The sequence below is a fragment of the Peromyscus eremicus genome, chromosome 5 (assembly GCF_949786415.1).
Source record: "Peromyscus eremicus chromosome 5, PerEre_H2_v1, whole genome shotgun sequence".
Taxonomy (NCBI): domain Eukaryota; kingdom Metazoa; phylum Chordata; class Mammalia; order Rodentia; family Cricetidae; genus Peromyscus; species Peromyscus eremicus.
In genome coordinates, this window is record NC_081420.1 from 60,284,893 (window position 1) to 60,310,286 (window position 25,394).

Here is a 25,394-nt window from a genome sequence, read left to right on the forward strand (position 1 = left end):
AACATTTTTTCTTCTCCATTTTATGTGCTTATTTATTATTTATTGTTTCTTGGTAAATTTTAACTTAGTTTTAGTTGATATGCAAAATGATGTGCCTAATTATGACATTTCCACATGTATATATCTTTGTATTTGCTCGTATTCACCTCCCCACCCCCCATACTCTCCTCATCCTTCCTTCCAAACTGCTATTGGTCCCCTTCCTAACAAAAGAAGTCTGCCTTATATTTCATACTATACAAGTATTAGTGTTTCAGTCTATATGAGAGAAAATATGTGGTATTTATTTTTGTCTTTCATACCCTCTCTTGTTTCTTTCTCCTTCACTTCAGATCCTTTCTCCCCACACATAGTCCCCTTTCTTCATAGATATGTGTATGTAAATATATTTAAATCAAAGTTCTGCATATGAGAGTAGACTTATGCTATTTGTCTCCCTGGGTCTGGCTTATTTCACTTAACACGGTGAGCTCCAGTTGCATCTGTTTTCTTGAAAATGACATCATTTCATCCTTCACAGGGAATGAATCTCCTCTATGTATGAACACTACATTTTCCTTATCCATTAATTTGCTTGCACTGACTCTTATCATATGCGGTGTCTGGGAGCTCACAATACCTCACAGTATAAGATACATATTGTTCAACTCACCTGTCACTTGTCTTCTTCCAACATGATTATTAATTCCTCAGTCAAAGGCTGTGTCTTGTGCTGCTTTTGAATACCCAATTATGCAATTCAGTGTTAGAGAGTCAATACAGTAGTCCTTAGAAAAAGAGGTGCTTGGTCACCACAAGTTTTAGCTTTTTTTTTTTTAACTGAGAATATATTAAGGAAGCTTTGTATATCATTTGCCATTGAAGTGATGTTTTCAATATATTATTCATATATACCAACAGTCAATATTTCTTAGCATCTATTTTGTGCCTAGAACTTTATACGTTAGCTGTGGCTTGAAGGATGGACAAAAATGTACGTAGTGAGGTGCTAGTGACAACTGGAGCTTTGTGGGGAAAACATGAACAGAAGCACAGAAGAAAGAGAAATCTTATCTTTAGGACTGGAAGAAGTTCAAAGTGCAAAGAGCATAATGTACAACTGACAGATAAGATGGTCCTATAGACGGTGGCCCTTTGGGTATAGGTGGATCTTGCATGGATTGGACTGCATGGAAAGGGGCAAGACGTTTGAAGTTCTGATGAGTTTTTAGCTGGAGATAGTTATGACCATAGTTTGTTTCTAAATAACTTTGGCTCAAATGCATAGGAGTGATCAGAACCCAAGAGACTAGCAGGTAATTGGGAGATCCCTTAGACTTCTGGTGACATGAATTAGAAGAGTATGGATGGTGGAAATTGGACACATTCTGGAGAAGGTATTGTTCAAAATGCCCCATTATTTCTGGCAGTTTTTACTTTCATACATTCTAGATCATTTCTTTTTATAGTCAACAAATCATGCTTTGGTTACAGGACCAAAAATAGACACAAGGTTTTAGTTTGGTTTGGTTTGATGTTTTGAAATCCTGGAAATGAAATCCAGGGCCTTACTCATGCTGACCAGGACCTCTACCACTGAGCTAAATCCCTAGTCACCAGGATGTTTTAGTTTGGGTGCTGGTTGCCTGTGGATGCTCAGTCTGTCAACATTTGGTGAGCTGAACACTTACAGGTACTTTTCTTTAATGATATAATGCTTTAAATCTTATGAGTGACATAGAAAGATTTATCTAAGTTTAGAGTTTGTGATTCCTTTTGACTTTTGAAATCTTCAGACAAAATTCACAGATACTTTCAAGAAGTACTTTTACTATTGCTTTTTTTTTTTTAAATATGAGCTTCCACGTGCCTGTCAGAAGCATATATTTTGGTTATACACAATTGTCCTCCTATCCTGAAAGTGGAATGCCTCAGCCCCTTCACCTCGACTGCTTTTATTTACATACTGGAAGAGATGGTGGAGGACCGCTCAACACATTCATATTTATCTCAGTGGTTAGGGCAAGCAGCTGAATGTTTGGCTACAGTCTAGTCAAGCTAGAATTTTACTTTGGCCCTGTAGTGTGCCTCTACCTCCTTTCTTGGCAAGTTTGTGGGTACAAAGTAGCCTGCTCCCAGCTCAAAGTAGGCTGCCTTCTCATTATTACTCCAATTACCAATTGGCTTTTGAAACTCCACTCTTTTATTTGCACTGCTTGTTTTCCATCTAGCATACAAATACTTAGTTCCTGTTAACACTCAGCTTAAGTTAACTAATAACTTTTAATGTAGTCCATACTTAGACCTTCCAACTAGGTCTAAGTATCTTCGCAATATGTTTAGCTCTTTTTCACTGAAGCATCCTCCTTCAATTCTTCCTCAACTGTTGATTCACCTGGGATTCTGATCTTAATTCAGTTCTTTGTATTTCGCTCTCAGTTCTCTTCCTGGCTGATCTCATGCACAACCATGTTGCTAACTGCATCCTCAACCCAGATCTGCCTGTGGGCATCCTGAGCTCAGTCTGTGCTCAGTGGATCAAAGTAACTTCCTTATCTACCCTGATTTTCAGTGTGTGTGTGTCCATCGTCTTTTTCAGTTAGTGATAGCATGATTTGCCAAATGCCCCATGCTGAAAAAACATCAGCATTATCTTCAACTCCTCTCTTGTGCTCTTCCCACCTGCTCAGCTGTCTGTATCATGACTCTGCCACTAAAGAGATGTGTGAGCACTCTCCTTTCTGTAGCTGCTAAGTAAGTAGTATGGAACTGGGAAAAGAACTAGGCTTCACTCCCACCTGTGCTGTTGATCAGGCTTGTTATCTTGGGGTTTTCCTAATCTCCAAAGCAAGCAGTCTCTTCATAGTTGTAGAATGATACTTTGTATTTACTGGAATTAGTGATTTGATCTTTAGTGAAACATCTTGCACAGGCCTAGCAAATAAACAGTGGCCAATTCATGGAAGAACCTCCCTCAAAGCCTTGCCCATTCTTATCTGCACAGGGACTTCCCAACTGCTTCCTTCTCTGTCCTGTTCTTGGTTCTGACTCCAAGTAGAAACAGTTTCTTTCTAGAGCCCAGAACTTTCTGTGCCTTCTTACCCCAAATTTCCAGCATGAAATCAGTAGCCTCTCTCACTCAGCTTCTAACTGCTCTCTGCCCTGTCTTCATTACTTCCAGACCTCTATTTAACTTGTCAGAAATGTTCTTTTGAAGTACGACTTAATCATGTTCTTAAGACATTTATTATATATACCCTAATTATACTAATATGTTTAATGGTAATAAAGAACTCAAAACAACATTACATGTCTGTCCCAGCGAAGAAAAACAGCATCCAATGTAAAACCCTTTAAAATGTAAGGCTATGATTCATTAGGAACTGATTTCAGGCAAGGTTCGTGGCAATTAATAGCTTGCCCTGTTTTCCACAGCAGGAAGAACAGGTAAGAATGCCATTTGCTGTGGAAGCCAGTGAAGTGAAAAGGAGCCAGAATATAAGATGCACGGAAAGAATTGAGCTGAGGCCACCAACACTTAGTGCTGTATCACAACTAACTAGTTAGACGTGTATAACATACCCACTTTGGGAACCAAGGGAGAGGAGAAAAAGCAGTCTAACTTCTAATTCTTCTTCCTTGCCTACAAAGATGCCGGGTTCTTGTCAAGATAGTACCCAAACTACCCTTCCACTCCCATTGCCCTAATTCTGAAAGTCTCATCTAGTCTCATCAGCCTGCAATTTAACAAATCCCAAACACCCACATTTATAGAAAGCACTGAAAGAAATATAGAATCTTACCTCTTGATAGCTGCTTTAAAGAACTTAGAGTTGGCCAGGCGGTGGTGGCGCACGCCTTTAATCCCAGCACTTGGGAGGCAGAAGCAGGTGGATCTCTGTGAGTTCAAGGCCAGCCGGGGTTACAGAGTGATTTCCAGGACAGGCTCCACAGCTACACAGAGAAACCCTGTTTTGAAAAACCAAAAAGAACAACAACAAAGAGCTTTGGGTTGGAAAGATAGCTCAGTAGGTTAAGGCACCTGCTGACAAGCAGGATGACCCAAGCTGGATCCCTGAGGCCCACATGTTGGAAGAAGAGAACTGACTCACAGGCTTCCTCTGATCTCCATTTGTGTGCTGTGGTCAGCACATACCCACACACATACAAGCACAGGCTCATGCACAGACACAAAATAAATGAAAATATAATAAAAACCAAAGTTCAAACAAATATTAAAAAAAAAACAAAAACCTTAGGATCCAAGCTCTAGGCACATGAAAGTCCTTAAGTTAGGAACAGGACCTTCCTAATCTTCTGGACCTCTCAGGTTCTTGCCTAATGACTCAGTAGCTACTTTTCATTGGGTTTGACAAGACTTTTAGAAATAGTATAAAATAAGAGCCACCCAGTGAGAGTAGACAATGTATCAGGAGAATACTACGCAGGAACTCTAGCCACCAGACAGGAATTTATGAAGTGTCCACCCTAGGCTCCACTGTGTTTTATAGTGGTGAAAAAAATGAGTGTCTTCTTGATCTCAAGTGATGTAAATTCAGACAGGAGGAACAAATAATAAATAAGCCGGTATCTTCAGAAGGTGCCACAGAAAGAAAAGTAGCCCTAGAGTCACCCTGCTACTCTGACAAGTATAAATGCATTGTAATAGGTTCAAAACCATCTTCCCCAGACCATATTGGTTTAATGTTCTTTGTTCATGATGTGCAGCTTACCTCTCTGCATTTGCTAGAATGGAAATCACCGAGAGAGAGGGCTTCCCCAAGTGCAGTAAAATCTACATTCCCTTTTACAGTGCATGAATAGTGACCACATTGCATTGGGCCTCTGACTTGACAGTTTGAACAAGCAGAAAAGCAGTTGCTTATGCGTATGTCTTGCTTAAAAAGAGCAAACATGGGGCAAGCAAGATGGTTCAGTGGGTAAGAGAATTGCAGCTAAGCCTGATGACCTGAGTCTGACCTATAGGACCCACACAGTGGAAGGGAAGAACCCAAGTGTACAAAGAACATGTACACTTCCACAAGTGTACATGTGCATGCATGGATATGTGAGCACATTCATATAAATAAACCAATGTGATACAAATATTAGGAATGTACTTGTCATAGTTTTCATGCAATTGTTACCACCTAGCTTAAAGACATTCTCCCATAGATTTGCGCCAGGCTTACCGTTGGCAAATCATTTGGCCAAAAATGACTACTTCATTGTGAAAATGTTGTCTGCTAAGTGGTAAGATTTCACAGCCAGTTATTTTACTAACTAGGCTACTTATGGTTGTTGATGTAAATGAAAAATCTTCTACATTCTGTCCTCAGTAGACAGACACAGTTCTCCAAGTTTTGATGTCTGCTTTCATTTACAGCAAGCTGCCATTATCAGTTTATAATATCTCCTTTTAGATTTATCTCATACCTATTTTCAAGTGAGATTTACCTACTACCTATTTTTAAGTGACTTCTAGGAGTCCTAAGTACTTCATGGTTTATTATGGACACACACTCATTGATAAATATAACACTTTTATCTTAAGGGGCATTACAGTTATTCTTGCTAACTATTCATCCACCTGCCCTATTCACCCCAGTAAGCATCTTCAATTTTGAAATGAGTAAATGGTCCCATGGCTTGGAGAAAGCATACCCATTTGGAATTCAAGCCACTTCTTGTCACTGAGATGGCTGCCACCTGCTTCTCACGTGAGAGTTGGAGATAATTAGTGAGCACTCCTTTTGAAGGGAACTCTTACACAATTCCTCAGAATACCATCAAACATTTGCTTTACCAAGCTACTGTGATTTTACTTTGGACCAACGGTCAGTCTTGTGTATTGAGGCATGACTGCTCAGACCTATGTCCTATGGCTTTGAATGTGTCCCACACCCACCCCTCTTCTGTACAAGCCAGCTGAGAGCAGTGGGGTCTGAATGAACAGGGTTGTAGCATTCTGTTAGTTCTATCCATGGCTCACTCCGAGCTGAATTCTCTGCTTGGCCCCCATTACACCAACAAAAACTTTGTCTCTGAGGTTGGCAAGCTTTAAGTCAAAGGAACCTGTGTCTTTTGTTCAATAGCAGCAGAAATGAAAGAAACTACATCTATTTGCACACAACAAATTACACATGTGTTTATCAATGTTACTAAGAACATATTGTTTGCACTGTACTTGGCATCTGGAAATCTATTTCTTTTAAACTTTAGTCATTTATTTCATATTTACTTTGAAATTTTTCTGTGTATTCTTTCCATCTGTGGTAGAAATATGGTATGTTTCATATATACATACATATATACAGTGTGTGTGTGTGTGTGTGTGTGTGTGTGTGTGTGTGTTTGTATACCCATGCAGTCACATGGAAAGCCAGAAAAGAATTTCAGGTGTTTTCCTCTATCATCCTCGACCCATATTCCCTTGAGACAGGGTCTCTCAATAGTTTGCTACTTCCTCTAGGTTGGCTGGACAGCAAACTCCCAGGATACTCCTGTCTCCACTTCTAAATGGTGGGGCTACCGGCATGTCTAGCCATGCCCAGATTTTATGTGAGTGCTGGGGATTCTAACTCAGATCTTCATGCTTGCAAAGTGTTTCTTATGAAGATCAAGTAATTCTTTCATTTGTATTTGTATGTGTGTTATATGTACATGTTCATATGTGTGTGCTCAATTGTGTGGAGACCATAGGTTTACATCGAGTGTTTACCACAGTTACTCTTTACATTATTTTTTGAGACACAGTTTCTCACTGAACATGGAGCTCAGCAGTTGGTTAGTGGCTGGCCAGCAAGCTATAGGGATCCACGTGTCTCTGCTTCCTCATACTTCCAGTGATGGTTTTACAGGTATGCACCAGTGGGCCTGGCTTGTGTGTGGTCACTAAGGATCTGAACTCAGGTCCTTATGCTTGCATAGAAGGTACTTTACCAGCGGAGCCACCCACCCAACTCCCCAATTCCTTTGTTGGATTAGTTGTTTAGTAAGAGTACAAAAATAATGGCTTTATTTATGACACATTCATCCATAAGTATCATTATACTTTGCTCATATTTGCCCCCTAATCACCTTTTCTTACATCACCTCATATATGTGTACACATATGGGTGTGTATGTATGTGTATATATATATATGAATATGATTCCCATATGAAAAAATTTGCAATTTTGTTTCTTTTTTATTTCTCCTCCCATTTCTTCTCTTCTCTTCCCTTTATCTCCCTTACGACCCCTTCTTCTTTCTCTTACATTGTTTCCTTTCTATTTTCACCTACGTGTTGTTCTTTAGGTACACATGCATGTAAATATATATTTTGAATCCAGATTTAGCAGATGAGAGAAAACAGAGGATGTTTGTGTGTTGCTTATCTCACTTAAGTGGGTGGTCTCTGGTTTCATCCATCCTCCTGAAAAACAACATAATTTCATTCTTCTTTACTCTTAAATAAAGCTCCATTGTCTGTGTATACCACACTTTCTTCATGCATCCATCTGTTGACGGACATCTAGACTAGTTCTGTGTCTTAACTATTGTGAAAAGTACAGCAATGAACATGCATGTACAAGTATCTCTGTAGTGCACAGGCTTAGACTCCTTCTGGTGTATACCCAGTAACACACCTGGCAGTTCTTAGCACCGGAAACTCGAAGCCAAATATACTTGGTATTCTTGGTGCCCTTGCATTTCAAGACTGTCCTTTGAGGATGTGGATCTGAGAGGTAGGCTAGGTTTCTGTAGTGTTCTAACCTTTCATCAAAGGATTTTGTTCTGTAGAGACCCCACATCCTTATCACTCTTCATATTCTACAAGCCTATTGAAATGGTGCCTTTTTATTACTTTGGAAATGCAGGTGTTAAAATGAAAAGACAAGGCACAGAAGGTGGAAAGCAGTTGGAGTCATTAATATGGCATGTGAAAATTTCGCTTTTGATTCTGGAAATTGTAACAGAAATAAACTCACATATAATTTACCTTTCAAAAAACTTTTGAGAAGTTCAAATCCAGAAAGATCAAGAAGTTGGCTGATTCTCAGCTCTCACCAATATTCCCACATCACAACACTTTCCTACTTTGTCCTTTGCCAAATTTGTATTCTTAGCTAAAGTTTTAATTTATGAAGTGAAATTGTCTTTTTGAATATAGAGGGCATGGAAACAATCTGTGTTTTTGTTGTGGCTCCTTGTTAATTGCCGCTGTAATTCTTTCAAACAAATTTCCCCTACAAACCTAATTTAATAATCAAGACTGTTAAAATTAACTATTGTTGATGACCCAAATAATAATTTGCCCTCAAGAGTGCTTAGTCTGTGTGGCTTTAATCTTCAATTGGAATAAAGTTTGAAATGAACTGATGTAAAATTGGTATCAGAGGAGCAACCCTTTAACTAAGTTTTCATTAACTTACTATCTTTCCTCTCAGGCTGCTATGATCACATTAAGAAAGCGTCAGATTGATTACACTAAACGTTCCTTGAAAGCCGTGTCCCGCCTAGTGTGTCCAGAAGCCAAGCTCTGTGGCAAGGGTGCAGTAGATAGAGTTCCCAGACTTGGTCATTATTGCATTTCTGTAGGCAAGTCACTCAATCTCTCTGCACTTGAACTTTTTAGGTGGGACTGTAACATTATGCTACCCTTATCAATGTTGTGGGATGGCTAAATACAAAGAGACCTTGAAATTTAGAGCACAGTAGTGTGAAAGGAACTTTCCTGTGTTGTCATCTATGCCAAGTCACGCCTAAAATGGGAGTTTTTTTTCATATTTGTTAAGAAAAGCACATATTTTGAAAACAAAATGATTCTTTCCCCAGTTTGAATGGTTAAAAGGGTATTCATTTACTAACAAATATTCATTGGATCAATATTCAATAAAAGTAGTCAAGACAGTCTATTGGATCTGTAAGGAAGAGCAGAGGTTAATTCAGTGTACACTTGGGGTTACAAGCTTCCTATACAGTATGCAAATATTACAAATAGCATACATGCTCTATTCACTCATTTTATAATCCCATATTCAGTACATGTACTGGAGTGTGTAAGGTCTTCAGTCTGTCATCTCAGTAGAATTGGGATAAGTAGTAACCCTTACTTCAGTAACTTTTGCATTATTTAGGACTCAAGACTAAAAAGGAAGTGGGTAGATATGAAAGATTTAATGGTTTGTTTCAATTCTGGTCCATAATTTATTGAAATGTAAGGAGAGTTGCATGAACTGTCATAGCATCAGCCTGGGCATTGGATTTTTACCCTTCCCTATCAGATAAACTCATGCCAGATGTCCACGCAACCATTCCACTTTTATTAATATTTGCACTGACCAAACATACCCAGTTTTATTATAGGCTCTTCATGTACTTTAAAATAAATTAGCGTTCCTTGGCTCCATTTAACTACAGGGCAAAGGAGGTCAAGAGCCTTCTGCCCCAACACTCAGCACAAGCCGCAAGTGGAAGAGGGTCACACTCTAGTTCCCCAAGGTCTCTCTGGTTCCAAGTTCATTTACATGGTGCCTTTCCTACTTCAAAGGAACATGTGGATTTCACACGATAGTATTTCCTGGCAAGATTATCATTTTCATATATTTACTCTGTGACTTTCATATACTGTAATGAAGCAAAGATGTGTAAAAATTGAGTTGTCCTCACGATAAGGCTCTTGTTTCAGGACCTGACCTTTGTCAAGTGGTTCACCATGTCTTATTGATGGGTAGAAATGGTAATGGCAGTTGACTTACCCTTTCATTTATTTTCATGGCCTAACTGATACACTAAGCAAGATTACTGTGTAGCAGAGACTAAAGAGTTTTCTCCTCAATCCCTTCCCCAAATCTCCATGTTCCTATTGTGAACTAAGACCAAGTTCAAAAGTCAGGGATTTTGCAAGATATTGGGTATATTACTTCAGGTTTTCAAATAGGTGGCAAAACAGAGCCCACCATTATTTTTCTCCACTCTCATTTATCCTCCAAGTCTAGAATTTTACTAGGGAGGATACACTTTGTGCTGATGTCACATAGGAATGGGTATTCAGGATTCACACCAGTATTTTTGACCCAGATCTGTTTTGAAATGTTCTAGGTTATTCTATACAAGCTGAGAGTGTTTTCAACTTCCAAGGTCAGTATGCACCCCCTGGAGTGACGTTTGAACTTGCCCTTTGGATGACTACTTGTTCAGTTCAGTAGCATTGTGTCTTCTCTCTGTGTGTGTTTAACTTGCTATTTGACTTGGCTAATTATGCATGGAATTCTTCCTATTCCAATAATCAGAAAGGGGAATGTATTTTCCCTGATCAACTGTACATGCAAAGCCCTGAGAATATAGTGAAGCAGAGTAGCAAACTTTCTTATTTTGGAAAAAAAAGCCACTCATAGGCCTTTTGGGGATGAAGCAGTTATATCTATTGATTAGGTATTCCATATGACCAAACAATCTTTGTGTTGCCTGCTTCCTTGATGTCCTGTTTCTGGTGAATGAAGCTCTAATTTATAGGAACTCTGGCGTGCACAGAGTTAAAACACTTCAGAGTCTCCCTGTCTCTGTTCTCTGCATCTATGATCCAGGGTGGGGCTAAGGGTCTTGACCTTGTCACTCTTTCTGAGGACAAGAGAAGAGGAACAGATGAATCCAACTGTGAATGCAGTGTCCCAGAAAAGAGAGGCAAAAATCCTTCTGAGCACACTGAACTGTTCAAATCTCAGTTCTCTGTGATGCTTTGCTGATAGCTGATAGTGAAACTGTCAGATTGATTTTGCCATTAAATGTATATATATAAATAAAAGGTCACCGAGTTGCTTAAAATCTTTCTAGTTTTTAAGACAGTAATTAGGAGAACCAACACCAGCCAGGCTTTGAGTGCATGCAAACAAGCTCTCTACAGGAGACACAGCACACTAGTGCAAAAACATTCCTAGATAACATAACTTGTCGGAGAGGATTACTTCTTAGTGAGTCTGCAGGAGCCCTTTTCTATACTATTCAGCATTTGAGAGGAGAAGAGTGGATTGAGAGAGAGAGAGAGAGAGAGAGAGAGAGAGAGAGAGAGAGAGAGAGAGAGAGAGGAGAGGAGAGGGGGCGCATTAGTGAATAGCGACTGTGGCATTGATGTTTGAGCGCACTTCTGAACTGGCTTTTGTTGAGACTATCAGTGTAGAAAGCATGCGCTGTCCCAAATCCGCTGTTACTATGAGAAATGAGGAGCTGCTTTTAAGGTATGTTGTTGGGTCCTTTGTTTTTAATATAGGCTTTTCTAGTTCCGAAAGCTGGTGGAGACACTAATCTTGCCCTGAATCAAGCAGCTTCCTTATCTTAGAAGAGAAGGAGGAGGAAAAAAGAATCTGAACAGAGAGGGGGAAATGAAATTGAGACCAAGAGATTGGGGGAGAGAGAGAGAGAAAGCGAGAGAGAGCCAGGGAGAGAAAGGAAAAGGACTGTTGTGAGGGAGTTGGATGTGTACTAGTTGCCTTTTGAAAGCAGACCATGCATTTGCTCCCTGCTATCTATGAGCAGCCAGTGGATGTTTTAAAGGTTCCGAATCTGGCTGTTGGTTCGTCTTTTCCTTTGCAATGTCTAAGCCTCTTTCATTATTATGCACTCTGCATGGAATAATCACCGAAAAAGGAGCTGAGGAGACTCCATATTAGACTTGCGTTCCAAATACCACTCTAATCTGGACTTAGCGACCTAAATAGTCCTCCCGTATTATCAGGTTTGGATCACTTTATCCTGTTTGCCAAAATGTGTACCTGTTTGGAGACCTCTGTTCATGCATGGCGTCCTGGGTCTTCATGTGTGGGGAAGCAGATATCTGCTTCCTGCATGGGTGTTGGGGTTCTATCGTAGACCAAGAAGGAGGCACAGCTGACCTTTGGGGAAGCTGAGAGAGAATTATGATAGAATTGGCATTTTGCTTTTTAAAATGCAGTCTTTTGTTTATTTGCTAGCAGACATTGTAGCACTGAATACATCTTTGGGTCTGACAATGGGACCGGTCGAACAATGGAGCTGTCAAACTAGCTTAATGCATGTCTGGACTGTTTTTTTTTTTTTTTTTTTTTTTTTTTTCTGTGTGTGTGTGTGTGTGTGTGTGTGTGTGTGTGTGTGTGTGTTCCTCAACACCCCTTTTTATCTCCTATAATCTTGTTTGTATGGACTATCAGAGTGAAGAGCTTTGGGTCTGCTTATTTGTGGTTTTATGCTTTTAAAAATTTATTATCTACCGTTCTCGGAGCTTTTTGCATTTTGCTGTTACGTTGGCTGGATTAAGTTAGAGATTTATGGCTTGTCTGTCTGTTAACTACAGAAAGAAAACTTATTGATTGAGAATGCTTGTAATACTATTATCATTGTGGCAAATGCCTTGTTGATCAGACCTGCTTCTACTGTACTTAATGCTTAGGGTTTTAAAATGTGCCCTTTTCGAGGACTTATGGAATGTAGCATGAAAGAGAAGTGAACAGGGATATGTTTAATGCTTAAGTAACCAGCATTCCTAGCTTTTAGCTTCCCATTTGACATCCATAGATAAACAGTTTAGAAATCCAAGGACAAGTAAGAACTTTTGCCTTTATAATTTTGATCACAAACTATTGTCCTGTTACTTCATTGTGTTAAAGACTTTGGTGGAATATACTGATCTCTGACTTAATGCTTATATTCTTATAAAATGCATTTCTGTGCAATGCAAGTATTCCACGCCTGTTCAGATGCCCTTCATTTTATAAGATAAACACTGGTGTCTAAGGTGAAAATTATGAGACTGTAGAAGAGAACATGGAAAAATCTGGTTCAAACTTCTCAAATGTTGAAACCATTTTTATTACACATTAGATGTAAAAAGAACAGATCGTAAAATAATAAGTAATTGACTTTCATGAAAATCCTCTTCCTAAGGTTGATGTCTATGAAGAATATATATTTACAATGTTTTAGTGCTTTGCTTGATGTACTGTTTGTGCCAGATCAATATATTAGATATATATTAGCAAATTCATAGAATAAGACTAAGGGCCTAATTTGAGAAACAAAAGGGGAATTGTTGAAATGAATAAAATTGGTTTCAAATATTTCCTGATAGATTTTAGTTCAAACTGACGATGATCCCTCTCAATAAGGAAGAAGATGTATATATTAATCATAAAAATACAGTTATGAAGTAGCAGTTATTCCTTAGATTTGGACACAAATTTTAATTTTTTAACTTAAGGTGAAATGTTATTAAATACTTAAGGTAGAATTATTTACATAAATGTTTTCGGTTACCCAGAATTGCCTTTGCAAGTTGAGATTTCCTGCTGGTAATATTTTCAGAGCTTAGGTACACCCAAAGCATATGTGTGCGATGTAATAATATTCTTTAAGTTATCCATTGTGAATAGAGTGGATTTTAAAGGCATGCTTGTTATGTTCCCTTAGTTCCAATGGGATCTGAACTGCTCCTTGCATTGGGTATACCAATAATTGCTTTTAGGATGAGCTCATAAAAGGTAATGGGTGAATCTTCATATCCGAGGCTAACCAACTGTTACCAGCACACCCAGGTTCCGCTTTCATGGGAAAATTTTCAATCTAAAACACAGGTTGCAAATCAGTGCGTGCGTGTGTGTGTGTGTGTGTGTGTGTGTGTGTGTGTGTGTGTGTGGTCTGAGAGGAAAGTAGTCTTCCATGCTTGCTAGATGCTTGTCAGGACCTCATTTAAATAAAGAAATCACTTGGAGACCACCGTGTTGAATTTTTGTTTTCTAAATTGGTAATTATTTAACTGTGATATATTCACTTAAATTTCTGAGTGCTCACAGTTAAGATGGAAACAGGGGAAATTCTGCTTTCCTCCCTTTTCTGGTGCTTTGATACATCATGAGTTTCCAGAATTTGGGGCCCCAAATCTCTCCCCCACCCAACATGCAATTCCAGCATCCATCATACAGAACAATGTGTTTTTCTCTATGCTGATAGAAAAAGTATATTGTCAAGAGTTGGCAAACTTGTCCATTTTCATATCTACAAAAGTAACAAGATAATGTATCATGTTAATCACTCCATGGGCAATGATTTTCCAGGATGGTAACCTAAACAAGTGTAGAAATAAAATTTAATTATAACCTCAGACCTGAAGAAAAGGAGTAGGCAGAGATTCAAACTGGTAAAATGGTTTCTTTCACTGGAGAATAACAATTGCACCCCGAGCCCCTTTATGTAGGAACCTCAGGAATATTTACATAAATGTGTTCAGCAGACCACAGACCACGATCTATAACCTCTCGTGTATTAAAATTCTTTTCTTTGTAAGGATGGAACCTGACAATATTTCTTTATTGGCTCTTCTTTTTTTTTTTTTTACATGACTGGATTAAAATTGCAAGATATCCTTTGGGGACTAGAAAAATGACAAAGAGCATCTGACTAATATTCATATCTGGAACTTTATAGCAAGTATGAATTGTGCTTGAATACCTGGGAAGTTGTTCAAAGAGTGAATCAATACTAATTATTGTAATCAGGGGGGTTAATTAGGTGAAAATGTAGCTGATGGAAAGTTCATTGCTCACAGCCCTAGAAACACCCAGGTTGATGGAGGGAAGGTGAAATGAAAGAGAAACATGGGACATGGGGATGATTGCTCAGTGTGGAAGGTGCCAACATTTGTAAGGAAAGACATAACTTGATTTCTTATCACTATGATAGTGATGAAATTAGAAATGTCCAATCTTTTTGTAATGTAGATATTTGAATAAAAGTTAGGAACAGAATGCAGTTTGCCCAGCAGAATCTCTGTTCTGTGGCATTTATATTTATTTACCCTTCTTACCACCGTGACAAGTTCAAGTCCACTTAGTGACAGTAATGTCTTCTTGAATTGCATTGAACAGCTTTCACATAGTCTCTTTATTTTGCTAATTCCCAAGGGACTTGGTGGCCAGGGAGAGACTCTTCTTTCTCATTTCCTGAAACTACAGATTGCCTCTTTAATTATTGGACTTGCGAATTTTTCTGAGTGAGATAAGGTGATTTTTATTTTGTAGAAAAGACAAAGCTGTGGTGGTATGAAATAAATTATAATTTTGTGGCATTTTTCTCAGCTGGCATTAGGAACAGGTTGTCAGAGAAAGAAGTAGTGTGAGAATGTGAGAATATGAGGCATTATCTTGTGGCCCACTCAGAGTAAAAAGAGAAGTATTGGAGAGCTGGGGTGCCTTTACAATCACATGGCACAATGCAACAAAGGTGGTGTGTGTGTGTGTGTGTGTGTGTGTGTGTGTGTGTTGAGCTCCACTCAACTCAGAGTTGCTGCTGGTGGAGTCTGACCTGGTGAAAAGTCTATTTTGTTCCCAAATATACCTTCATGCATCATGGAAAGGCATTAGAAATTATCACATACGGGTGTGCTCATCTTTTCCACAGCTTTTCTCCTTGTGACCCACCCTGGCACATTTCCCTGTATGTCAAAACTAAGTTAACAGGAAGTGGCGTCTGTAGAGAGGATGGACCAGAGTGACATGTATCCTGAGGGCAGCTTGAGCTTCTACTGCCTTGGCACACTTCAGGCTGATCTGCCCATTGTTGGCTACACAGGATCAGGATGAATCATTGGAGTTTATGAAGCAGAACTATCAGAATGTCTCCAAGAAATGACAACAACAAAAAAAAAATCAGAATTTACCTGTAAAAATTATTCCACTCAACAAAGTTTGTTGTGGTTGCAAAGAGGAGCTTTGCATACTCACTGTACACTTGAGATTCATGGGCTTTGTTGTTTTGGTTTTTGTTTTTTTATTTTTTATCTACATCTTGAGAAAGTTCGCAGTTGCAATCAGTACGAACTCTGTATAGAAGTGATGCTGGCTTCTATCAGGGAAGTGAGTGGTCTCTGTATAAATCTACCCACACTTTTTCACCTTCTTGGGAAGCCAGAAATCTTGGTCCTAAGAAAGGGCCACAGGTCTCATACTGTTTACCATTCCTTTCCTTTCCTTGAATGGCATTCCAGTCCCCTTTCTTCATAAACAGTAACCCATCTCTTCCATCTGCATCACGCTTTAGAGACATCATTGAAACTTTAACGTTATAAGATTAAGTCTGGCTTTCTCTCTTCTCAACTGCCATTTTTAGTTTCCGACAAAGATTGGGATATGAGATGCTATTATAGGAAGAATACAATTAAGGCTTATTTACAGTTAGTTGCTCTTTGTTTGGCATTACATTAAGTGCTTCTGTTCATATCATCTAATGTAATTCTCATAGATACCAAAGTGGTTCTTATAGTTGTTCCCATTTTAAAGATGGAAAAACTGAGAGAGAGAATATTAAAGTCACACAGCTAGTCATAGAGATCATAATGGAAAGGACTACAACTCAAGGCTCACCTAAATTCCTTCTCTGGGCGGAGACAATTTGATATTTGCTTCTCAATTTTTTTTCCTGTTACTGTGAATTGAATCTAGGATTTTGAATATGGTAGGTAAGGGCTCTATCACTGCACACTATCCAACAACCTCTACACCACACCTATTGTTTTCTTTTGAGACTGGATCTCACTAAGTTGCTCAGGATGGCCTTGAACTCATTCTGTAGCCCAGGCTGATCCTCCCAACTCAGTCTTCTGAGTAGCTGGGATCACAGGCCTATGTTACCAGGCCCAGTAATATGTGCCATTAAAAAAATAATTGTTTGTATTGTTTTTAATTGTGTATATGAGTATTCTAAGTATGGGTATGTGCATGTGAGAGGGTTGTGGGTATATGCATATGTGGTTATGCGTTGAGTACCTAGGAGCTGGAGTTGCAGATGGTTGTGAGCCACCCAAATAGCGTGCTGGGAACCGAACTCTGGTTCTGTACATGATTAATATGTGATCTTAACCATCAAGCCACCTGTCCAGCCCCAGATATTTGCCATCTTAAAACCTATTTTGCAGCATTCCCACCATATATTTTGGTTGGCACATGCATTTCATTTGCCATTGATGAAACTTTATCAGTGGACCATTCATTACTCAAGATCTAATCAAGACACCAGTCACAGCTAATGGTTTTAGCTATTCAGTTCTTCCTGAATCACAGTTCTTTTAACTTTACTTACTTCCCAGCGTCAATTTTGGGGAGAGTGTAGGATTTGTGGGCCAGAAGAAAAAAAGACCAACAATAAAGGAGAAAGGATTAAGGGAATAAGGAAGGAAATTGTTTGAAAGCATCACTGCTTGTGAATTCTCACTTGCTTACCTTAGTTTTTATAAGGTCTTTGTTGTACTTTTAGACAGGATCTTCATATACAGCCCATGATGGTTTCAAACTCCATATCCTCCTGCCTCAGCCTCCCACACACTGGGATTTATAGGAGTATGTCACCACACTTGGCACTCATGAAGTCTCAGAAGGAAGTATTCCATGCCTCATTTCTCTTGGGCTTTAATACACACAACAGCAACTGATGTTGGAAAGAACAAGAGAGAATTTTAAAGCACCGTGGATTTAAAATATGAATTTAAAAAATGTCATATTTTAGTCATAACCAATCAAACAACAAACACACAGTGTTCAATAAAAGACACTCTTTGGGCCGGGCGGTGGTGGTGCATGCCTTTAATCCCAGCACTCGGGAGGCAGAGGCAGGTGGATCTCTGTGAGTTCGAGGCCAGCCTGGGCTACCAAGTGAGTTCCAGGAAAAGGCGCAAAGCTACACAGAGAAACCCTGTCTTGAAAAACCAAAAAAAAAAAAAAAAGACACTCTTTGGCCATCGAATAGCTCCAAGATGCATGGGGAAGAAAGAGAAAACGATGTCTGGAGGAGGATTAACAGTAAAATGCACATAGATCGGAGGTGAATGTAGCTGTGAAGGATGTGCAAGGTAGAAACAAGGAAGGAAGTAAAGAAGATGTCTATCTTTGTTATTAAAACCAAGCAAAACAAACTCCCGAGCTTAGCCACTTTTCTTCCTCAATTCCCAAAGTTTCATCTCTCTTCCTTTCTTTCCATATTCCTCTAAAATAGGGCAAATGTAGCTGTTACTAGTAAGAGAGAATTGGGAGACTTGAGGATTAGGTAACAGCTTTACACTCAACAATAGAGATAAAGAGCCAAGACAGAGAGAAGACATACACATTATATTCATCCTGGATAGACAGTTAGACTACTTCCATGAAATAGCAAAATTTCTATGAAGATTTTGTGTGGTTCTCCTAAGAGAAAGAAAGAAAACAATTCCTCTAATAGACTTAGTATTTACCATCAAAAGCAAATTTAAATAGTCATTTGGGTTCTTCCAAAACTTCTCTTATAGAATCAAAGTGGCTCCAGATTTGAACTATTATTATAGTGGGAAATTTTTCCTGATCTCAATTGCTTGATATATTTTCAACCTACACGTCATTTTAATTGCTCAGTTATATAATCACTGTAGTAATAATTAGGCTAACACATTATACTTATCTGAGGATCATGACAAGCTTTGAGTTGTCATCCATTCATCTCTACTAGGAAGTAACGGCCACACATAAGACAAAGGTCTAGCTGATGAATCAGAAAAATTAAATGACTTTGTCCCAGTGTCCATCAAATTCTTTGACAAAGCGAAATTCAGAATCCAACAGGTTTGGTCTTTAAATCTCACTATCTTTTTACTCAGTTTGAAAGAACTATTGGTCCTAAAGGGTCTGATCTATAAACACCAAAGCAGGTATCTTCTGATCTTAGGAGCCCAGATGTCCTTGCTGGGGATCAGTTATCACTGTGAGTAAAGTGGATTCGTGTGCTTTATTTCATAGAAACCCAACCTTTTAGTCTCTTAATCCTCAGTCTTCTTCCAGTTGTATTTGCTCAGGAAAAAAAGAGCCTCAGACAAGTCAGGCCGATTGCCGTTTTCCTTGGAGATTTTGACTCCGGATAAGATCTGCCTCAGTCGTGCCCAAGCCGAAAGCTTCCCACATGCATTTGTCCGTTTCTTTTTACTTCGTGCCCACCTGTTCCTGCTCTCCCTGGGACCTCTTGCTATGTCGGCAACTGCGCCCTCCCAGCTGTTGCTGCTCAGCTGTTGTACTTTGTCGAGCAGCAACTTCTCCTTTTGAAAATTTGACAACTCGGGAGAGAGTCAGATAACTTTCTGTGGATTAGGGGAAACATTCAGTGGGGTGGGGTGTTGATGGGTGGATTGGGAGGGAATTAGAAACTTCATTCTAATAGGTATAAATTTTGTTCCTGCCGCCAGGCTGGCACCAGATAAGGGCACGAGTATCATTTGACAAATCTCGGTAACTTCCAAAGGATACTGGAACATTCCTTCAAAGGCTACTCCTAGTCCCTCCAATGCCTTCCATGTGCAAATCTCCACGCTAGACAGGGAAGCCTTTTTTGTTCTCCCCACCCCTTCCCTAGACCTCTTCCCAATGTGCACATCCTATTTTCTTGCCTCATGGTATACAATCTCCCATCCTCCCCCTTGGTCCTCCTGGCAGTGTCTGGAAAGGAATCCTGCTGCTCCCTGTAGAGACAGCTGTTGCTACTTCAGAAACCAGCCTTGGTCAAGGCAAGTGAAATTTGATTTCTGGTACAAATAAGTAACCCTTCGGCCAGCTCCTCTCTCCACTTTGGTAGCTACCCACCTCCTCAGGCACACAGCTGTAGAGGAGAGTGCAGACGTTGTCTAGTTCCCATTTGAAAGAGAGAAAGAAAAAGTAAGGGGATCAGGGAAAGGAAGAGAAGGCTGAGCAGGGAAAGATTAAAGGCTGCAGGAGTGGTGGAATGGAGAAAGGAGAAAAGGGAAGGGGCAGGTTAGTTGGGGAAATGAGGCGATGGCTGAGCTCTGGGTCTGAAAGACCCAGGATGTTAACATTCTCTGCCCTTGGAATGGGAGCTCCTGACAGCCCTGGAGGGGCATCTCATTTTCCAGTGCGAAGGTAGGTATACAAAGAAGCAGCTTCTGTTGAAGGGCCTCTTCAGAAGGAATAGAAATTCACCCTGCTGCATTTGGGCTCTACTAAAAACAAATTAAAACAACAACAGCAACCACAACAAATAAGATTGCACCACATTGTGGACACTGTTCTCCAGGAAGATAGACTATTTTATATTCCCTTAGAAATGTAAAATGACTGTTTAATAACTACTTCATCTGCATGGGTATTTAATTTTACCTGTCTAGTTGTAGGAATGTGATAAGAATGCACTCAATATGGGGAGAACAGATGTGATAGTTTTAGATTTATGATTAGTGATAAGTTTATTCTTAAGTGATGACCTTTATGGAACAAAAGCTATATTTATAATGTATTGCTTAAGGACTTGTTTGGGGTTGTTTAAAACGTTTTTTTTTTTTTAAATCATTGTTTATTTTTGTAAGTTGTTATCGAAAACTGGAGTGAGTCAAGAATAAAACATGCCCATGAAGTGAGATACTCTCTCAGGTACTTAAAATTCATGTGGATTTCAAGTTTATTGCCTGGAAATGATGGAAAATCTCATAATAGGCCTGCATTTCTTGCTCCAAATGGCTCTGAGCACATTGGGCTTGTTATTTTGTTTTTTTTTTTTAACTGAAACAACTATGTTAATAAAATTTGAATTCAAAAGTGTGATAGGAAAAAGATGTTTTGGCCTTTGGTTTGTATTGAGCAGCCAATAGTGAGAGTAGTAAAGAAATGCTTTTTAAAATGGAGCATTTGGCGTCCAGCGAACAATTCTAACAGATCTTTGTTAATTGCTGATGGCTAATGCTTTTAAAGGTACAATTACGTGGGGAGTTAAGAATAGGAATAATAAAAGATAGAAATTTGTCTTATACAACGTTATCTGCAGAAGAAGAAAATAAACTTCTTTTATTATGAACATTAATCATGGCCTGTCAGGTGTCAGTTTTCAAATCCTAGTATGCATTTTGCAAAAAAATGTTGAAAGATTCAGTCAGTGGAATGTATTCTGGTTCATTGCCTAGAGTGGCAGGGAAAGGATTCTTCCATTTTAAGCCATGTGCACTCTTATGTGCAACGCGTTTATTAGCACCCTGTTTTATTGAGAGCTGTTTTGAACACTAGTGATAATTCAGTGCTCAAACAATGGCCATTGGACAAAACGGTATGGGATGCTGAGGAGGGAAAGGGGAGCTGAAACAGCACAGTGTGCCTTGCCTTGGAAAGCCTCATATAAAATGAGGTCATTCAGAAACTTTCCCTTGAAGTGCTTCCAATTCTTGAATTGCCTTTTGTTTGGGAAATGAATAGCAAGTTGATTAAAAAAAGGAGACAATTAGGGGAGGTAGGGGGATGGGATAGAGAAGAGCTTAAGGTTTTGTTCCAATGGAGCTAAAACTACGAAGAAACTTCATTGTTCCTGCTAGCCTGGTCCCCAGGGATATCTGCACAAGGTGGTGTCACCAACTAGTTCATGTCCACAAGAGAGACCCTGCTAATGTCCTCGTCCCCTTTCACTGCTCTTGATAAGATCCTTGGCTTGAAAATCGCTCTTCATTGAAACCAAGTGTTTGATTGTGGCCCAGTGAAGCTGTCTGCCAGTTAATTTTAACTGCCAAAACATGATACCTGATGGCTCACTGCTGTATGGAAATGTAAAAAGGATCCTCCTTGAGTCCTTTTGGTGTGGGCTTTTTTTTTCTTTTTCTTTTTCTTTTTCTTTTTTCTTTTTTTTTTTTTTCCAGCCAAAGCAGCAAAGTGAGAAATTGAAGCTTTTCTTCAAGAGCTATTTTGCTGGGTATTTTATTTTTTATGTTTAAGTTGATTTTCAGAAGTGGGCAGCATGCATGTGATGTGATCATAGAAACCGAACAGACCCGAGAAATAAAAGCTGTCATTGGAAGACTTACGCGTCACCTGTTAGGTGGGGGAGTGTGCACATTTTGCTTCCCTGTGGCTCCTCCATCAGGTGCCTATGCAATCACACCATTATTTGTGTATTTGCCAGCCAGAGTGTTTAAACTCAGCTACACTCTGTAAGCTTTTCTCGGTTCACATCACCATATTCCATGTAGTGTGGTTTTCTTTTATTTTTGACCCTGGTTTTGCTTAACATCAAATGGCCAAAGCAAATGTGCTTTGAAAAGCATGCTACACTGTAGTTGTTAAATAAGGCAATAACCTATGCACTTGTAATTCTCTCCCTATGACCTACTTACATCCTACTTCACCCTCCTTATAGTATGATTAAAAGCTGCTTTGAATCCACTATTGCCTCAAGGGATTTGAGGCTAGAATTTAACAAACTGCTGAGAAGGCTTAAGTCAGTAAGAGGGCTTCCCTACAGCTTCGTCTAACTAATTCACACGCAATTAAAGAGAAAATAAATATTTTAGAAGTGTATATGTTGATGAAGCCCTTTCTACCTTATAGAATAGAGGTACATGTGGAGCTTTATTCTGTAGCTGATTTGAAAATGCTTTTCTTTTTAGTGTGGTTGTGTTTTGTTTGTTTGGGAGGTTGGCTTTGTTCGATCTATCTTAAATTTACTATACAGTCGCTTATGGTATGCATTCAGGATTTTGCAAATAATATAATAGATTGAGAATTGTCAAGATTTGTCTTCAGTTATTCAGCTAACTACTTCTGTAAAATAATTTCAAAAGTAGCTGGCAATAGCTTGGTAAGGAATAAAAGCAGGTTAGAATTAGGGGGAAAGCCTGGGTATGGTTTTGTTCTAATAACTCATGTTTGATGCTGTTGTCTGTGAATTGATTATAAACTGGGACCTGGCTCCTCCAGAAAGGCAAAAGTTCATCAACTCTTCCATTTTAATTACCTTGCAGTTAGGAGGCTAAAAGCCAGACAGGTTGTTCAGCTGAAGAGGGAAATCGAATCAATTAAGTTTGTTTGTGTGGATTTCACTGAATAGCACAGGTCTGCTACCCCATATTGCTCACTATCCCATCTGGATTTAAAATTGACACATAACTATTTTGTCTTACAATCTCTAAGGAGAGTTTCCATTGTCATACAAGAAATTGATGAGGAAAAATTAAATCCTTTCTTTATATTGTGTCTGATAAATTTAACTATTGTTCACTTAGTTTAACTATTTGGCTACCATAATCCAGGCATTCCTTGATTGGAGTGGGGAAAAAAAAAAACCCAGCTCCTCAGTACAATGCTCTGGTTTTCTTTAGAATAACAACAGCATTGAATAGAAATAAAAATTCAAACAAAACCATAAAATATATCCATACTATGTATTATTATATGTACATATGCCTATATGTACACATATATTTAGTGTATACATATGCATTACCTCAAAGTTTAAGACATGTCATTTGAAAGTGGAATAAAAAGTTATTACCACAAAAAGTAAACTATAAAGTGTCTAGTGTGCAATTTATGATGTTGACTTAGAATATGAAATTAAACATACGTGTGTCTACACCGTGAAAAGTTTGCTTTATCCCAAATAACCAAACAAGCAAGCCACGTTATAAACTACTTTTCTTGAAAACTTCTGCTAAGCATCTATTCATTTGTCGCTTTTTCTCTCAGTTCCTCGTATTCTATCTTTCCACAAATCTCAAGTGTGCCACGAAGTCACAGGATTGGCTTTTAACGTTTGTGTTAAATCATGGGCAACGCCAATTTTGCAATTCACCCGTTTTCAAAAAAAAAAAAAAAAAACCCAAACAACTCGATGTCTGGCTGTTTCTCCTTGTTTTAAGACCCTCTTATTTCTCGGTGTTGAAGGAGCTGCCGAAGGCGGCACGTTTGTCCTCACGTGTCACTCGGGGCCCTTTTTCTCTGAGTTACTTCGCCTGGAGGAGCAGCTAGAGGATCCCGTCCCAGGGGCGGCCGGCCAGCCTCCCCCACCCCCGAGGGGCAGGGAGGTCACTCGCGGGGACGGGTCTCCCCGCGGCTTCGCACTCCGCGTGGCCGTGGGAACCGGGCGCCGAGCCGGGGACAGGGCGGCGGCGGCAGCAGCAGCTCGGCGGGCGCCTCCGGGCCGGTGGGGCCGTGCGCAGAGAGAGAGGGAGGCCGGGGCGCCGCCGGGGCCGAGCGGGCGGGCCCGCAGGGGTTAAGCGTGGAGCGGCCGCCCCGGGAGGGAGCTCCGCCCCCGCCCGCCGCACCTGGCGCTCGGCAGCCCGGCCGCCCCGGCGCTGGCTCGCGGAGGGGATTGGTGGAGCGCGCGAGGGAGAGAATGTGACAAGTGCCCGCTTCGGCGGCCGCCCGGGGAGGCCGCGCGCACCTGTCCCTGCCTGTCTCGCGCCGCCCGCGGCCGCTCGGACGCGCGCACAGCCCCCCGCCGCTGCCGCCGCCGCCGCCGCCGCCGCCGCCGCTGCCGCTGCGTGCGCTGAGACCATGACTTCTGCCTTCAAGCTGGATTTCCTCCCGGACATGATGGTCGAGGGCCGCCTGCTCGTGGCTGACAGAATGTGAGTGGCCGAGGGGCGGCCGTGCGGCGGCCGTGCGGCCGAGCGGGGCGTCGTCTCCTCAGAGGCAGCGGGGGCCGCCTCCCTTTGGCCGTCTTCTCTTCGGAGGACGCGGCCGGCCGGGACGGCGTAGGGCCGAGCGGGGAGAGCGGGGCGAGCCGGGCGAGCTGGGTGAGCTGGGGGAGCCGGGCAGCTTGCCCCGGGCGTGCCGGCGCGGAGCTGGCGGGAGGGGAACCCGCGAGAGGTCGCGCGGCGTCCCGGAGCCCGAGCTGGGTGCGGCGTCCTGCGACCGGACGGGCCGGCGGGGGCGCGGGGCGCGGGGTCCGGGGAGGGGCGGGCGCGTGCTGCCTTGCACGCTCGCTCGTGTCATGAGAAATGCGGGGTGGCCCGGCGGAACATCCCCCGGCTCTTGCACTCCCGTCCTGAGATGGGAGAAAGGAGGACAGGAGAGAGAAAGAGGATAATTACAGACCCCTTAAACTAGCCAGGTGTACTCTCTTGCAGAAATTAGAGGTAATTTTTTACGTAATCGGGACGGTTTTGTCTGATAGGCAGTCTGTGGTTTAATAATTAATGGGATTCTGGTGGTTTTACGGGTCGACAAACTAGGATAGAACGGTTATTGGGACAAGTAGAGGGCTGGGATCCGCGAGTAAAGGAAACTATGTATAATTTTTTTTTAAATCTGGCTGGTTTGTCTTCGTGTGGAAGTTTCTCTCTTTAGCTCAGGAATCTCAGTAGGATCCACTTGTATTTCTGGCATGTTATGTAAAGAAACCCCAGATAGAGAAAGGATTGCCAGAGAGAGATGGAAAAGTCTGTGTCCTTCTGAGACATGGGATGTATCTAATTCTCTTATCAAGTGAGGTATTTGATAGTGTATCGGATGCGGAGCGGGGAAGGGGGGGGGAAGAGGAGGGCTGCTGCTGTCAGTAAGATAATGTACAATTTTTTCCTGTTCTCTCCACTGTGAGACTTAACATCCATATGCTTTCTGGCACCTTATGGTAGTCGTCAAAATGCTCAGGCCATTCCAGGCTTTATGATCCATTTCCCTGG

At 40.7% G+C, this 25,394-nt stretch overlaps 1 protein-coding gene across 16 annotated transcripts in view; it reads left to right on the top strand.

The window, feature by feature from the left end:
* The window catches only part of Celf2 (CUGBP Elav-like family member 2), a 539,378-nt gene that overhangs the window by 196,570 nt on the left and 317,414 nt on the right, over positions 1-25,394 (top strand). For 6 of the 16 annotated variants that reach the window (XM_059263528.1, XM_059263537.1, XM_059263527.1 and 3 more), the window contains exon 1: positions 24,233-24,338. The exons of 8 other annotated variants lie outside the window; for them this stretch is intronic. In XM_059263528.1, the coding sequence (XP_059119511.1) occupies positions 24,265-24,338 (74 nt within the window). In that variant the 5' untranslated portion in view covers positions 24,233-24,264. Of the gene's footprint in view, positions 1-24,232; positions 24,339-24,725; positions 24,849-25,394 lie in introns of those variants that run through there. 2 more of the 16 variants (XM_059263524.1, XM_059263533.1) reach the window with 2 other exon arrangements.